We start from the raw sequence: 17872 nt of genomic DNA on the forward strand, positions 1-17872 counted from the left end.
CTTACCCCTGACAGCATCCTGTGAGTCCAGTTCTTGTCCAGTTTTGGTCCAGACGAAAGTAGTCCGGCAAGTTTGTTGGGGTCACGAAAGTAAAACGTTTTTCGTCTCAAAACAGTACGTGTTCAAAAGTGTGATATATTTGCATCACAAAACCGTTGCCAAATAAAAAGTCAGACCTCGAAATCGCTTGGCACTATTTTCTCTCCCTTCTTATCACTGCGCGCTGCCGCCAGGTGACAGCCACGGCTGTTTCATTCATTGTTTACTAGTGATGGGAATTTCGGCTCTTTTGGCTCTTCTTACTATAAGGAGCCGGCTCTTTCGGAAGATTTTTTATAATTATTTCTCATGACTTTTACATTCACATCGAGTACACATCAATGCAAATTAACACGAAGGGATTTACTAGACCAATTTATATCTGGAACTATTTTCAGCCACAGCACAGGCAAAGCACCGCGCAGCGCCTGAAAACGGGTGCGCAGCGCCTGAAAACCCGTTTTCAGGCGCTGCGCGGTGTCTTTGCGCCTTCCTTTTCCTACCCATTCCTTTAATTGCTGCAATTAACTAGTTAATTCTGATTCTATTTCTCCTCTCAGTTATAATCTGTCCTGCTCTTGAAAAGATCCTCTCTGGGGGGACAGATGCTGCCACTGTACACATCCTCCGTGCCATCACGTGTGTAAGCTGTGGATAGAGTGCAGCCTTGGTCTCCCACCAGCTTAGTGGCTCTGCGTTTCGCTGTCACCTGGCGGCAGCGCGCAGTGATAAGAAGGGAGAGAAAATAGTGCCAAGCGATTTCGAGGTCTGACTTTTTATTTGGCAACGGTTTTGTGATGCAAATATATCACTCTTTTGAACACGTACTGTTTTGAGACGAAAAACGTTTTACTTTCGTGACCCCAACAAACTTGCCGGACTACTTTCGTCTGGACCAAAACTGGACAAGAACTGGACTCACAGGATGCTGTCAGGGGTAAGGCAGGGTGTTTGCACGACACTATTGATGGGGATGCCATACAGATTCATGTCAAAAATCCCAAACTATCCCTTTAAAGTCAATTCTGTAGCTTACTGGAAGCCAGTGAAGGGACCTTAGAATTGGAGTAATGTGCTCTGTTCTTTTTGTTCGTGTGAGAACCCTAGCCGCTGCATTTTGAACCAGCTGAAGTCGTTTGATGGTCTTTTTTGGCAGGCCTGTGAAAAGGCCATTGCAGTAATCAACCCTACTAGAGATGAAGACATGCATAAGTTTTTCCAGATCACTTTTTGACATAAGTCCTCTTAGGTTGGAAATGTTTTTTAGGTGATAAAATGCCGTTTTAGTGATTGCTTTCATGTGACTGTCAAAATTTAGCTTGCCATCAATGAAAACACCAAGATTTTTAACCATTTCTTTTGAGGTGCAAAGCCATTACGTATTTTATACGTCAGTAACAGGATCTTGTAGATTATTCGATCTTGAACTGGAAGCCAGTGTAACCTCAGAATATCTTGAATATTATCGTCAGGCTTTGGTCTTGCAACAACTCTTATCACAGTTATTTATGTGCATTGTTTAGGCGAGGAGGAACGGAATTTTATTCTTGACTGGACAGAAGTGCGGGGAAAAAAAAAAAGACGAACAAATCTTGAATCTCAAGATGGAACAAATTCTAAGAAACTATAAAATGCAGTGCTAACCGTTTTCTGATTTCAGAGACGCTTTAAATGACTTGGGATAGATTCATTCACGTCTTCCAGCTTGTCCACGTGTGTGTGTGTGGTCGCCGCCATGTGGACCCCATTGATCCACAGGTCATATTAATTGGAGCAGAGTTCTACACAGAAATCCCTTCCTGCTGCGACACTCCCATTTCTGAGCTTGGGAAACAACCACTCTCACACACGGACAATTCAGAGCCGCCAGTGAGCCGAACTGTAGGTCTCTGGACTGTGGAGAGGAAACCCACGCAGGCCTCCGCCGGCCACTGGGCTCGAACCCAGAACCTCCTGCTGCGAAGTGACCATTCTAACCATTGCACCACCGTGCCGGCCCTGATTTGGGACAGATTCCCATCATAAATTCAGTATTCTAAATTTCAGCGAGTGTGAAGTGTGCATCGCATGTCCGCCGTCACTCGGTGAACAGCATCAGATTTAACCATCTCATCTCATCTCATCTCATTATCTCTAGCCGCTTTATCCTGTTCTACAGGGTCGCAGGCAAGCTGGAGCCTATCCCAGCTGACTACGGGCGAAAGGCGGGGTACACCCTGGACAAGTCGCCAGGTCATCACAGGGCTGACACATAGACACAGACAACCATTCACACTCACATTCACACCTACGCTCAATTTAGAGTCACCAGTTAACCTAACCTGCATGTCTTTGGACTGTGGGGGAAACCGGAGCACCCGGAGGAAACCCACGCGGACACGGGGAGAACATGCAAACTCCGCACAGAAAGGCCCTCGCCGGCCACGGGGCTCGAACCCGGACCTTCTTGCTGTGAGGCGACAGCGCTAACCACTACACCACCGTGCCGCCCCAGATTTAATCAGCTTCCTGATTTTCCGTAGCACTGAGGAGCTCAACGATCACATTTTCCCTTCTGAAGCAGCACATCAGTGGCACTGCGGAGACGCACGCTGGCAGCGGAATAGCAGCTCATACTGGAACCTCGGCGTGCATGTGAGATGAGGAGTGTGTGAAAACGTTTTCTGCACTCAAACTGCTTAGGTGTTTGTGTGGATAAAAGGAGATGCACGCGTGCACATGCTCACACGCTCCCCTTGCAGTAACCTTGTGTGGTGGTGCTGAGATTGAGGGATCTCATGCTTGTAATTACTTGCAGTAAATTAGTGCAGAAGCGAAAGCACAGCGCTGGATCAGTTACTGCTGTCTCGCCGCAGGACAAAACTAAAGCTGGGTGTCGACGCTGAATGCGTTTGTTAACAAAACCGCACGTGCCAAGAGGTGTGTGTGTGTTGATTATTCACTTGGAAGGAAGAAAAAAAAAGTTCCTGCACAAAACCCGTAACATTTTTGCTTAATATCCTTTTCATCTGACACATCATTACAAGTAGAAAGACATTACGGTTAAGACTTAGTTTTGTGGCTACTGTCTCATCGAAGCGAGGCAGGAGCCACGATGTCATCGTGTTGTAAGAAAGTAAGAACGAGTGGAACAATAGCGCACTGCGGATGCGCATACGCATAAGCATTACAATCACCAGAACGGCGAATCGTGATCTTGCGATACGAACAGTTGATCTCACGTTATCAAAGGTGCAGAAGAACGAGTGGTGAAGCCACGATGTCATCGTGTTGTAAGAATGTACGTAACGATAGCGAAACTTCGTAACCAATCAGCACTTATCCTGATCGAGTCCGATTATTCTACTTCTTGATAAAGTTCAGAACCGATCAGAACCAGAAACGAAATAAGAGAAACCTCGTGATAACTTCGTACACTACTGTTCAAAAGTTTGGGGTCACTTTGAAATGTCCTTATTTTTGAAAGAAAAGCACTGTTCTTTTCAATGAAGATCACTTTAAACTGATCAGAAATCCACTCTATACATTGCTAATGTGGTAAATGACTATTCTAGCTGCAAATGTCTGGTTTTTGGTGCAATATCTCCATAGGTGTATAGAGGCCCATTTCCAGCAACTCTCACTCCAGTGTTCTAATGGTACAATGTGTTTGCTCATTGCCTCAGAAGGCTAATGGATGATTAGAAAACCCTTGTACAATCATGTTAGCACAGCTGAAAACAGTTTAGCTCTTTAGAGAAGCTATAAAACTGACCTTCCTTTGAGCAGATTGAGTTTCTGGAGCATCACATTTGTGGGGTCGATTAAATGCTCAAAATGGCCAGAAAAATGTCTTGACTATATTTTCTATTCGTTTTACAACTTATGGTGGGAAATAAAAGTGTGACTTTTCATGGAAAACACAAAATTGTCTGGGTGACCCCAAACTTTTGAACGGTAGTGTAGTATCGGAAGATAATCGGCAGATAAAAAGATAAACGAAATTCACCTCGTGGTTCGCCAAGGCTACCGATTCGATATCAAGCAAGTTGTGTTTATTTAAAGAAAATCGACCTTTTGATTATCACAGCTTTTGTTTGGTCCTTCTGAAAGGTCAAATGAAAGGTTTTTTAAAAGCTTTTTGGACAGATATATTGAGAAGCCGATCTCAAACGTCTGCTATTCGCTGCAATTTTATTTTCGAGTCTTTACGCTACACTTGTGAAACAAAATGTGCTCTTTAGGACGAAATAACGCTTCTAAGACAATTCACGAACAAGTGCTTTCTTTCTCACTTTTTTGAAAATACACTACCGTTCAAAAGTTTGGGGTCACCCAGACAATTTTGTGTTTTCCATGAAAAGTCACACTTTTATTTCCCACCATAAGTTGTAAAATGAATCGAAAATATAGTCAAGACATTTTTCTGGCCATTTTGAGCATTTAATCGACCCCACAAATGTGATGCTCCAGAAACTCAATCTGCTCAAAGGAAGGTCAGTTTTATAGCTTCTCTAAAGAGCTCAACTGTTTTCAGCTGTGCTAACATGATTGTACAAGGGTTTTCTAATCATCCATTAGCCTTCTGAGGCAATGAGCAAACACATTGTACCATTAGAACACTGGAGTGAGAGTTGCTGGAAATGGGCCTCTATACACCTATGGAGATATTGCACCAAAAACCAGACGTTTGCAGCTAGAATAGTCATTTACCACATTAGCAATGTATAGAGTGGATTTCTGATTAGTTTAAAGTGATCTTCATTGAAAAGAACAGTGCTTTTCTTTCAAAAATAAGGACATTTCAAAGTGACCCCAAACTTTTGAACGGTAGTGTAGATTGAGTTCACAACACTAGATTTTGAACAAAACATGGTAAACAAAACACCACAAGCCCTGATGGTGCTCACAGCTTGGTGATGCGTGGAAGAGATGAGGCGAGGATCACTGATAACATGTATAGATGCGATATTTACTATATGGACCTGGGATCAGAAAACTATTTTATTTATAAGCAGTAGCCACATGGACCCATAGGTACGCTAATTTGTAATTAGCGTCAAGGCATCAATGCCATTTTTATCCCCTTGGTATATAACACGGGGGGAGATATTGCTATTGCTCTGTCCGTCTGTAAACATTTTACGCTACGTTCACACTGCAAGGCTTAATGCTCAATTCCGATTTTTTTGTGAGGTCGTTCACATTAACAAATATATGCGACTTGTATGTGATCCTCAGTATGAATGAAAAGCGACCTAAAAGTGTTCCGCATGCGCATTGCAGGATACGACGACGTCACACGCAGTGAGCATGGCCAGTGTTTACGGAAGTAAAACCGCCGGGTTGCGGTATGACCCATCCAATCTAGCTTGAATAGCTGCATCCCCCCAAATGGAAATCAGCTCCCTAACCTCTGCGTCCTTCCATTGAGAAGATTCAGAACCTTCACAGCCCGAAGCGTCCCTCGCATTGATGTCATGCGCAGGGGCGCAGATACGTTTTTTTGAACTGGGGGGGACAAAGCTGCCAGCAAACCAACCCCAACCCCGATATGCCTGTCAAACTTGTTGTGGGTTACCATAGCAACCAAGCTCGAGCTCGCAACCTGTGCAGTCTGCGCAGCTCAACCAACCGAATATCAGTCTTTGTTTTATGTGAGTTGTTGCAACTATGTATGTACTGCTGTGCACCTCAATAAACCGAATGGTAATTAGTCTTTTGATTTTTCCGTGAGGTTTGCCTTATGCAAAGAAAGACAGCATAGACGTTTTTTCCTCCCTATAAGTGGGGGGGACCGAACAAGGTGAATTTAAATCTGGGTGGGACGAGTCCCCCCCTCTATCTGCGCCCGTGATTATGCGCCATGTTGTTGTAACTTTTTTTGAGAGACCCGCCGCCTACTTCAGCGCAGAATAGTGACGTTTGTGGCTTGTTGATGACGTGCAAGTCGGATGAATGCGACCTGGCGGTTCAGACTGAAGTCGCATATGAAAAGAGCGGATAGGAATCGGAATTAGCACCACATATCCAAACGGCCTGGGTCGGATTTGAAAAAATCGGATCTGTGTCATTCATATTGTCAATAAAAGATCGGATACAGGTCACATATGGGCGAAAAGATCGGATTTGAGTCACTTCAGCCTGCAGTGTGAACGTAGCCTTAGTTTCCGGAGCATGACTCAAACTACTAGGATTTTTTTTTTTCTTCATGAAACCTGACAGTTATGTTAAAGTGCATATTCTGGACCTTTTTTTTTTTTATATGAAAGTATGTCCCTTTACATACTCATCCAGAAGGGTAATTTTACACAAGGTCATCTGTCTACAGCAGAAAAAAATAAACCAACACAACGCGTCTGGAAAAATCCCAAGCCAGATTCGTGACGTCGGCTGCGCGAGCTTTGCACGGTTTCAGTGCACAGCCTGTGTAGACCAAGCGCTCCCATTTCTCGGTCTTTTGGAAAACGATGAGTACTAATCCCTGACGTCGGATTCAGAGGGAGGCGTCCCGCACGCGACGTCACGAAAATCAATCAATGTTTGCCGGGAAATCCAAATGCCAAGTTTTTTCAGAGGCGGACCAATTCGCCTCAAATGGCTCGATTTCAACTGAATTTTTCTGGTATTGCGCAAGGTAAAAAAAATTGCGCAAAATGCGACAGATATTTGACCAAAAGTTTAATATAAAAGAGGAGAATTACATTGATCTTGCTCCTGAATTTACCCGTGATATGCACTTTAAGCGACTCGAGGAGTTGTGTCTTTTGAAATTTTGGAGTAGGGTTTCATGTAAGGGCTGGGGGGGATGAGTCATCTCCTGATGACTTATTTTCCTGTTAGCCATGAACATGTACGAGTTGAGAAGAAAGTGGGCTCACGTGTCTCAGTGCTCGCAGACTTGAACTGCTCCTGCATGCAAGACTCTTTGCACGCTCACTTCACGCTCCAACAGGAGTAGCGGCTCCTTGTTATATTTTCTCAGGACACAGTTTGTTTGGGTATTTTTAAGTTCGTTTCTTAGACAAGGATTTTAAGATCGTTACCTTGTTGACAGTTTCAGCGTGAATCTTCCGCCTTCTTCACCAGAACTGTCACCAGATGTCAGGTGGTGACGTGCCTTATCAGCTGATGTTACATTACGGAGGCGTGAACTTCCCGCCCGATTTGACAGGTAGTTCACGCCTCCTGCTGTCAGGTCGCTCCCCCAGGACGGCACTCCAGGTGTGCGACAGCACATACGCTCCCTCATCCCGGATTATCGTCCTTTGTGCCCGCTTGCGTATCTCCACTGCCTCTAAAATCCAACGCTGGTATCTATTTTCTTCAGCGCGAATGACTCTGGCCTCTTCCCACGCCTCCGTAACGTAACATCAGCTGATAAGGCACGTCACCGCCTGACATCTGGTGACAGTTCTGAAGAAGGCGGAAGATTCACGCTGAAACTGTCAACAAGGTAACGATCTTAAAATCCTTGTCTAAGAAACGAACTTAAATACTTAAACAGTCAGACATAATGAACTTTTACTACATACAATTTGTTTCTCTCACTGTCTCACTCTCATCGGGCCAATGATTTTCTGTGATCGCGGAAAACAGATGGAAATTACGGAATTTTTATGGTGAAACGTTGCTCGCGTGTCAAAATGTAACTGCCGCAGAAGGCTTCCGCCCAAGCAGACATGCCTTCAGTGTTGCCAGATATTGCTAACGTTTTCCACCCAAAATATGTTCAAAACCAGCCAAAAAGCACCTAAACCTGCCCAATCTGGCAACACTGCATGCCTTTCCGGTCAAGTGATTGTGATTGGCTTGTGGCACACCTAGCCAGCCAATGAGCTGCTTGTTTACAGATTCGCTCCCCGCGTCGCAACCAGAATGGCGACCGCTTAAAAGAAATGAATGCTCTGCCAGTGGCGAGTGTGGACGTTGCGTGACTCGCAGAAGATTGTCGCAGGTTGGTGAAAAAACGACTTGCTAATAGATATAAAAAAATAAAAGTAATTTAAGTAAGTTTAAAATGTAATTTAAATAAAAAGTATTCATAAATTGAAGTTTGGAAGCGCCTCTGTTTTTGGGCTGAGGAGAAGTTTGAAAGGGTGTACCGCGATTCTGCCTTCTTGTATCGCGATACGGATCGTGGCTCTGCGTATCGCGATTTCGATACGCATATCGTTACAGCCCTAATATATAATCACACACCTTGGTTCTTGGTTCACATCTTGGTAAAAGACTGAACGACAATGCAGTATTTAAGGAAGCACTGATGTTCCAGACACTAAACCGCGTAGTCAGCGAAAATCATGATCTGATTTCTGGTCACTGCACAGCATCTTGACGCTCGATACACCTTTTTTGACATGTCTGAAAAGCACAGGCACCTGTTTGGAACAGCAGGAGCTCAGATCAGCCTGTGCTGAATGCCCACACACACACACGCCAAACGTGACTCGAGTCCTGTTGAGCGCTCAGCCTGCTGTTATGAAAACTGATAGAGCAAAGGCAGGAGTGAAAAAAAAAATAAAAAATTCACGCACCACGCCAACTGTCGCGTCGTGCTTGTGGAGAGCAATTGTGCGAATGCATTACAGCGTCTCGGTGCACTCTGCTCGTTCTCACACATGAGAACTTCATTAGTCAGAGCGAGAGTGAGTAAACAAGCATCACCGTCAGTGTTCACTCCAGTACTGTCTACTCGCTGCGCAGAAAGATGCGCGCACACACTTACCTCGTGATATATCGATGGTTTCGACAGTGAAGGAATGGTGAAGGACAACAGCTTGCTGTTTCCCTCTTTGTCTACAATCTCCTGCAACATACAAAAAATTAATTTCATCAGAGGAAAATGCAACTGACCTGACCATCCACTTTACTTTTTTTTTTTTTTATGCTAAATTATCTTCATCCTGCTGGATCGCAGGCAGGGGTGCCAAAATTAATAACAAGAAACTCCTAGCAGACAGGGAGGGGGAGAAAAAAAAATATATTAAAACATAAGAATTTACTTCAGTGTACGCTGGCGGAAGAGAGGCAGCTCTATGCAAACTGGACAAATTATAAAATGTAAAATCGGTTGAACTGAAACCGGCCAAAACGTCTGGATTTACAGTAGCAGTCAAAAGTTTGGACACCCCGTCCACAGAAAATCCTTCAAGTTGGAATTCCTACTCTGGGAACTCGGGACTGTCTTGTCAACTCCGAATTCGTAAAATTCAACATGGCCAGTCACAGCATCAGCAGTATATTTAAAGATAAATAAATAAATACTTCAGATCAATCAACATTAGGCATGTGACGATACGATGATTCAAATCAATGAAAAAAAAAAAAAGAACCGTGATTATCAGACTGCGTAATCTCTTCATTTTTCTAGCTGTAATTGTGTTTAGACAGCAGAGAGCGTTTCTATGGTAAACAACATACAATATTAGGAATGCGCATGACTTTAGGCTAGGCTGAAGTAACACAGCTCTAATGCCATGAAAAAAAATTTTTTTTTAAATTGCTGTTCTGATTATACAAATGGATTTAACAAGAAATTGGAGCTCTCTTTTTACAGACTGCTTGGGTAGAGCGAGATAGAGGCTTTATTGATACCAAGCTGGGAAATTGTTTTGTTACAGCAGTAAGTTATCAGACATGAGAAAAGAAAAATGCATTACATCAATTAAGCAGATTTAAAATATCTGTGGTTACTTTATAATCATCAGAATAATAATAAGACGACGATGCCTTATATAATTTTTTTTTTTTAAATTCTATCCACATTCACTGGATATGAGCAATCGTGCACTCTGATTGGCTACTCTACTACTAGGATATCAACTCGTATACCATGAGTAGAAAAAAAGGAAAATGGCGGCGCACATCACCGTCAAGTCAGATACATCACCTTATCAAGTATTTAAAAGAAACAGAAATAGCTAAATAAAAAAAAGTATATCTCCTGCTCCACACTTCAGCCCAGTCAATGCACCTTTAAGGTGGTTGCATCAAGTTTACACACATGGGTCAGAACCGAGCCGCATGCATTTACTCCAGCGTTTGGTGGGAACTGTGAATTGTGCTTGTGTCGGACATTTCACAGCTCAGCACAGCGCCCTTTGCCCATCTAATACATGCAAGTAATATGTTTTTCAATTGTTCTAACATTACCTTCGAAAAAAATTGATTATGTTTAGGTTCCCTTGAGAGTGAGTCGATTACTTGTCAGAAAGTTACAAGTAATTACTATTAGCTACCGAGCTGTTGACATATTCTACTTTAGTTCGCTAATTTTATTGTAGTTGGCTTAGCTAACGACATAGTTAATAAATAAATAACTGGCCCCGTTCACTGCTAAAGTAATTACTTGAAACAAATTATTATTATAGTATTAAGACATTTAATTTTAAATCACACTTGGATGACCCATGTGTAGTAATATAAAAATTATTTTTGTTCATAAAGTAGGAAATTATGATTTGTGGTAATTAAAAACAAAATATTTAAAGAATACTTGGAATATTCAATCATAAAATACAACCCCGATTCCAAAAAAGTTGGGACAAAGTACAAATTGTAAATAAAAACAGAATGCAATAATTTACAAATCTCAAAAACTAATATTGTATTCACAATAGAACATAGACAACATATCAAAATGTCGAAAGTGAGACATTTTGAAATTTTATGCCAAATATTGGCTCATTTGAAATTTCATGACAGCAACACATCTCAAAAAAGTTGGGACAGGGGCAATAAGAGGCTGGAAAAGTTAAAGGTACAAAAAAGGAACAGCTGGAGGACCAAATTGCAACTCATTAGGTCAATTGGCAATAGGTCATTAACATGACTGGGTATAAAAAGAGCATCTTGGAGTGGCAGCGGCTCTCAGGAGTAAAGATGGGAAGAGGATCACCAATCCCCCTAATTCTGCGCCGACAAATAGTGGAGCAATATCAGAAAGGAGTTCGACAGTGTAAAATTGCAAAGAGTTTGAACATATCATCATCTACAGTGCATAATATCATCAAAAGATTCAGAGAATCTGGAAGAATCTCTGTGCGTAAGGGTCAAGGCCGGAAAACCATACTGGGTGCCCGTGATCTTCGGGCCCTTAGACGGCACTGCATCACATACAGGCATGCTTCTGTATTGGAAATCACAAAATGGGCTCAGGAATATTTCCAGAGAACATTATCTGTGAACACAATTCACCGTGCCATCCGCCGTCGCCAGCTAAAACTCTATAGTTCAAAGAAGAAGCCGTATCTAAACATGATCCAGAAGCGCAGACGTCTTCTCTGGGCCAAGGCTCATTTAAAATGGACTGTGGCAAAGTGGAAAACTGTTCTGTGGTCAGACGAATCAAAATGTGAAGTTCTTTATGGAAATTAGGGACGCCGTGTCATTCGGACTAAAGAGGAGAAGGACAACCCAAGTTGTTATCAGCACTCAGTTCAGAAGCCTGCATCTCTGATGGTATGGGGTTGCATTAGTGCATGTGGCATGGGCAGCTTACACATCTGGAAAGACACCATCAATGCTGAAAGGTATATCCAGGTTCTAGAGCAACATATGCTCCCATCCAGACGACGTCTCTTTCAGGGAAGACCTTGCATTTTCCAACATGACAATGCCAAACCACATACTGCATCAATTACAGCATCATGGCTGCGTAGAAGAAGGGTCCGGGTACTGAACTGGCCAGCCTGCAGTCCAGATCTTTCACCCATAGAAAACATTTGGCGCATCATAAAACGGAAGATACGACAAAAAAGACCTAAGACAGTTGAGCAACTAGAATCCTACATTAGACAAGAATGGGTTAACATTCCTATCCCTAAACTTGAGCAACTTGTCTCCTCAGTCCCCAGACGTTTACAGACTGTTGTAAAGAGAAAAGGGGATGTCTCACAGTGGTAAACATGGCCTTGTCCCAACTTTGAGATGTGTTGTTGTCATGAAATTTAAAATCACCTAATTTTTCTCTTTAAATGATACATTTTCTCAGTTTAAACATTTGATATGTCATCTATGTTCTATTCTGAATAAAATACGGAATTTTGAAACTTCCACATCATTGCATTCTGTTTTTATTTACAATTTGTACTTTGTCCCAACTTCTTGGGAATCGGGGTTGTAAATTGATTTCAAAAGATAGAGCAAAGAAAAACTCAGTCAGCATGAAATAACCTGGGGAAATGAATGCGGGTCATTTTTGACCCATGTTGTGCATTAGAAGGGGTGTGCAGATGTTTTGCATCAAAGGGTTAAATAACATGAAAAATATTGAACTTTTTCTCAATATTCTAATTGTCTGAGATGCACTAGTATATATAGTGAGACACACTTCATATTCTCCCACCATGACTCACGTGTGTCCTTGAACACTGCCTCACAGTGTTCGCATGCTAATGACAACTAGACCAGTCTGCTCCTCCGGCGATACCACACCACTCGGAAATCTCCTGCACGCCATCCACAGCGCGCACACGCGCTTTACACCATAATAAATCCTCGTTGATAGTGGTTACGTGCCCTATTGATCACCGAGATAGATTCTGACTGACTTGAAATGATCTCACGCAGACATGTGCGACTCTGCAGGAGAGTTTACACCCCTGCGGGGTTGAGTCAGGAGTTAACACCCCTGATTTATCCACACACGCAGCAAGGAGTCGGAGTAAAGCCGGCAGCTAAGCAAGAACAAATTTTTTTCCCCTTTAAATGCAAATCAGTCATACACAGGTTTTGAACCTTTACATATCGGTACTTATTTATTTTTTTTATTATTTGAGGAAACAGTTTAATAAACCTGCACTGACTTGTGTGTAAACAGCTCGATTCAGATTAACTGCTGAAATTCATTTTACGATTCGATTTTTCACAGTCAGTCATCTCCAAATTACTGACACCCTTGGCAAAAATCAGCATAAAAATATTTGTGGTTCAGAAATTATGAGAGAAATCCAAGTAAATTCATTAAAAAAAAAAAACTTCAGACGACAGGAAAGGAACCGTGCTGTGCTCGTCTGCTGTTGTAGCCCATCCACCTCAAGTTTCGATGACATGTGCATTCTGAGATGCGTTTCTGCTCACCACGCTTGGAGAGTGGTTATTTGAGTCACTGTAGCTCGAACTAGTCTGGCTATTCTGCTCTGACCTCATTCGATGGTCTTTTTGCACCATCCTGTCTACACTCTCGAGACTGCCGTGCGTGGAAATCCCAGGAGATCAGCAGTTATTCGAGTCGGCTGAATGAAGCTCATCACTGAAACCTCTTCAGAAACGGACAACGGAAATCCAACCCGTTGATTCACCCATCTGCCAATCCGATCACCCATAACCGATTCCTATGTTATTGATATTCAACCATCCGCCATCTTCTCCATCCAACAATCCAACCATAGAACCCCCTTTAGTTCGTTCCTTTTACATCATTTTCCCAACCTTGCTGCTAACCATCCACCCCAAGAGCCACTTCAGGTCCATGAAACAAAAAATCAAGGTGTTGCCAGGTGAAACAAACCTTGCCTGGCAGCACTTATTTTATACCTATATGTTGATAATGGTCATATTTCTTAATCATCAGCTGTCAGGTTATAGTCCTATGAAAATCCATGACCTTGAGTTTGACATTTCAAAGGTCATGGCAGCAACTGAAAGCCCGTATGGGACTTCTTATATGTTCATAATGGTAAACATTTGGCTATCCTTTTAAAGTTATAGCCCTTTGAAAACCCATGAGCTTTCAAGGTCACGGTGCCAAATGAAAGCCCATATGGCACTTCCTACAAGTTGATAACGGTAAATATCTGTCTACCATCAACCGCTTTCAAGTTACAGCCCTCTGCAAATCCGTGACCTTGAGTTTGACCTTTCACGGTCACTCAAGGTCAAAGATCATCGTGCCAAATGAAAGGCCATATGGACGTTCCTATATGCTCATAATAGTAAGAACAAACATACGTTGTCTATCGGCAACCGTTTTCGAGTTAGAATGGAAAATAAGTTATTTTGACCGAAAGGTTGATCTTTCCGGTGACCTTGACCTGATTACCCCCAAAATTTAACCAGCTACTCTACAGACCATTGTCGACCTACCCTGAAAATCTGAAGTCAAATGGGTGCGACCGTCTAGACGCTAGATTGTTAACCAAACAAACAAACCACACTGATTACAAATACCTCGCCCCGCTTACGCTGTTGCGGGCGAGGTAACAATCACCTCTTCTTCCATTCCATTACATCTATCCTTTCATCCATCCCTACCCACCAGGTTGTAGATGCCCAGCAGCAGAGCCTCGATGCAGCCGTTGATCTGGCGCTCCCTGCTGGCCATGAATCGCAGGTAAACCCACACCAGCTCGGGCAGGAACTGCAGGGTGAAGCGCCGCAGACGGGCATCTGAGTTGCGGTACAGTTCAAACAGCTGATGGCACACTGGTTCCAAAAGCTACATTTGGGACACACACACAAATACACACAGGTTAACTTAGTTGAACTTAGTTACAGGCTTGGGTTGTATCATGGAATTATGGTATACCGGAGAATTTCAAAACCCCAAGGGTACAATTTTCAAAAGATACTATTTTGAGGTGATGTAGTGCACAACATGCACCACCAGATGTCAGTCTACTGGTGAGGAAGGTGACGATTACATTGTGTGTTTTGCAACAACGAGGAAGTGCAGTGTTGTTGAAATAAACCAAGGAGGTAACCGAGCGCTCAAAATGCACAGCAGTCATGGGAGGACGAGGCGTAGTGTTGTAGTGTTGAGACCAAGTCATGACCAGGATGAAAGTGTATCAAGACCAAGATTTTGAGGGGCTGAGAGTCACCAAGTCATGACAAAGACCAAGGCAGGGCGTGACCGAGTCAAGACCAGGACCAGACCAGTGGGTGTGAATGGGGGAGGGGTGACGACAATTAACAAGAAGAAAAATTTCAACTTTCAAATTAGCAAGTCCCATTATTGGCTACAACTGAAGTAGGAAATTTTACATCCAATCGCAGTAACGATGTTCACAAATAAGACAACGCATAGGCAATTTAGTGAAATCCTGCAGTTGTGGTCTTGAAATAAAGAGTCCTGTATGTCAGTCCATTCTGAGACCTTCAAAAAGTGGTCTTGAGACTGGTCTCAAGTGCTACAACACTACTGAGACTTCCGTTGACATCCATTCATTTCTTACGTCAAATAACTTCAAGTGTTCTATCCCTTTATATCAAAGTCGAAGTCCCTCCCACACCAGGATCTGGTCTAGTCTTCCCAGACAGTCTCCTGTCCCAGTACTACCCAACTCTTTGAGGCGCATGGGTGGGTGCGACACTGATCTCGGTTTCTCTAGCCCCCGGAATCTCGCCTATTACATATCCAGGGTTACAGTGGGGGGCGGGTCCTCTGGTAACCGCAAGAGTTCGATTCCCTACTCACACCTGTATTGCAGTGTGCCTTGCCAGATAGCAGTAGGTACCATTTTTATAATGGTCTTTGGTATGACCCGACTGAGTAGAACTCGCGGTCTCCTGGTCAAGAGGCGGACACACTAACCACTAAGCCAGCTTGCGGTTGTCCCTTTATATGACCGTTGTCATTTTCTAGAGAATGGACACCATGACCAGCTCCATAACCTCACTTTATGGCTGCGTAATAAACACGTTTCTCTAACTACGTTGAAAAGGATATCGTGAACAGGAGAGAAGTAACCGTATCGTTTGGATAAGAAGCTTTCGTGGAATCTAAAAAAACCCAAAAAACCCTGCTCGGCCATTGACAGTAGCATCATGATTTGATGGATTGTGTTTTGGCTGCACTCAGAAATGAAGGATATTAAAGTCACACTGAAAGACAGAAAGTGAGCCAAAAGAAATTTTGGAGCACAGCCACAGCATGAGGACCGTGTTTCCAAGCGCGTTCTGCTACTTTACGTCACCAAGGCGAGGCTCAACAGGAAGCAGCCTCAATCCAGCTTCGCTGCTCTCCATTCAAATCCAGTGGAGTGGCTCCGTCCACTCTTTTTACTGTCCATGAAATAAATAAATAGTGATCTTTAACTCGGGCGGCACGGTGGTTAGCACTGTCGCCTCACAGCAAGAAGGTCCGGGTTCGAGCCCCGTGGCCAGCGAGGGCCTTTCTGTGTGGAGTTTGCATGTTCTCCCCGTGTCCGCATGGGTTTCCTCCGGGTGCTCCGGTTTCCCCCACAGTCCAAAGACATGCAGGTTAGGTTAACTGGTGACTCTAAATTGACCGTAGGTGTGAATGTGAGTGTGAATGGTTGTCTGTGTCTATGTGTCAGCCCTGTGATGACCTGGCGACTTGTCCAGGGTGTACCCCGCCTTTCGCCCGTAGTCAGCTGGGATAGGCTCCAGCTTGCCTGCGACCCTGTAGAAGGATAAAGCGGCTAGAGATAATGAGATGAGATGAGATGATCTTTAACTCCTCAGCAAGGAGCTGCCTCCACATCCCCACTCATGAACAATTCTGGAGGTTTAAAAAAATAATTATATACCCCGGATGGTACAAAGGTACAAAAAAAAAAAAAAAAACCACTTACCATCCAAGCCTACTTATGGTGATGATACACGGGGCAACTTTTTGGGCAATGTTGCCGAGCAATGTTGCTGGCAACGGGCAACTAGGTGAGACACAGGGCAACTTTTCAGGGCAACTAACAATGGGCAACAACAGTTAGCAACGGCAGTTTACAGTTAGCTAAAAAAAAAAAAAAAAAAAAAAAATCGATGTCTTAATTTTTGCTGTGACCATTTAATCAAGCTGTCTGTTGTTTTTTAGAGCTTTGGTGAGGTAAATTCCTCCATATAGAATATTAAAATAACTTACCGGCGTAAAAACAGATGAGGAGTCTCTCCATCTCTTCACTCCACTGACACTGAGCGGCCGCCATATTTGTTTGAAATTTCTGATCCGAACCTCACCGGAGGTCACATGACTCGATACTCGCGTTCGGATTGGCTTATCTCAAAAAGTTGCCAGAGATTATCAAAACCATTCAGAAAGAAACAATGTTGCCCGATCTCAATAGAAAAGAGTCAAAACGCAATTGCCCAGCAACATTGCTCGGCAACATTGCCCAAAAAGTTGCCCCGTGTATCATCACCATTAGGGTAGCAGGGTTTTTTCTAGAAAAATTTAGTATGAGGACGCCTTTGAAAACTGAGGCTCCAATGGGACATTCTGAGGCTATCTGAGAGGGAAATTGTAACAAATTGTCTGTCAACATTGAAAAAGAAAGAAGTAATCATCTTCTGCCCCGGACAGTCTTTGGCTTTCTTCCGCTTCGTGCCGCGGGATGACATCTTTAAATGCCCAAGTGTCAACAAAAACAACTCGCGAACAACTTCTGTCAAAAGCTCCCACGCCGGTGGGTGAAAGGTCATTCAGTCTCGAGAAATCTCGCTCTACAAGTCAGCTGACCTTGTATGTAACCCATGTCAAATCTCGCGAGAGCAGCCGCGACAAGTAAACAACATGGCGCCTCAGTCTGGAAAACGCCCATTCGGATTGTTTTTGCACCGTCTGGCGGTGTATCTACTACGATTGGAATCTTTTTGGAGTAATTATAACGTATTTGATGATCAGACACATTGTCACGTGGTGTTGCTGGGATGTTTTCACGGAGAAAAGATCGTTTTGAGAAAGATTGCATGTTGTGCAGTAGCATATAAGTGCATGGCCTAAGTGTGACTTGGGGTTCAATCGGCATTTCGGTAAGGGGGCGCACGCCGAGAGTAAGAGGGCGCAGCGCCCCTGTTCCCCGGTTTAGACGAAAGCCTGGGTAGTACCTCACTGGGCTGCGACAACCTGCGACTAGTTGGAGACACAACAATTGCAATAAAATATGCGAAT

General features: G+C 43.4%; 1 protein-coding gene across 1 annotated transcript in view; it reads right to left on the reverse strand.

Annotated features, from left to right (window-relative positions):
* LOC132892040 (hyccin 2-like) overlaps nt 1-17872 on the reverse strand; it is a 216987-nt gene that overhangs the window by 58948 nt on the left and 140167 nt on the right. Inside the window, exons 5-6 of the mRNA XM_060930361.1 lie at nt 14279-14458; nt 8747-8827 (exon numbers count right to left, since the gene is read on the reverse strand). Of these exons, the coding sequence (XP_060786344.1) occupies nt 8747-8827; nt 14279-14458 (261 nt within the window). The remainder of the gene's footprint in view (nt 1-8746; nt 8828-14278; nt 14459-17872) is intronic.

This window comes from Neoarius graeffei, chromosome 9, assembly GCF_027579695.1.
Source record: "Neoarius graeffei isolate fNeoGra1 chromosome 9, fNeoGra1.pri, whole genome shotgun sequence".
Lineage (NCBI taxonomy): Eukaryota > Metazoa > Chordata > Actinopteri > Siluriformes > Ariidae > Neoarius > Neoarius graeffei.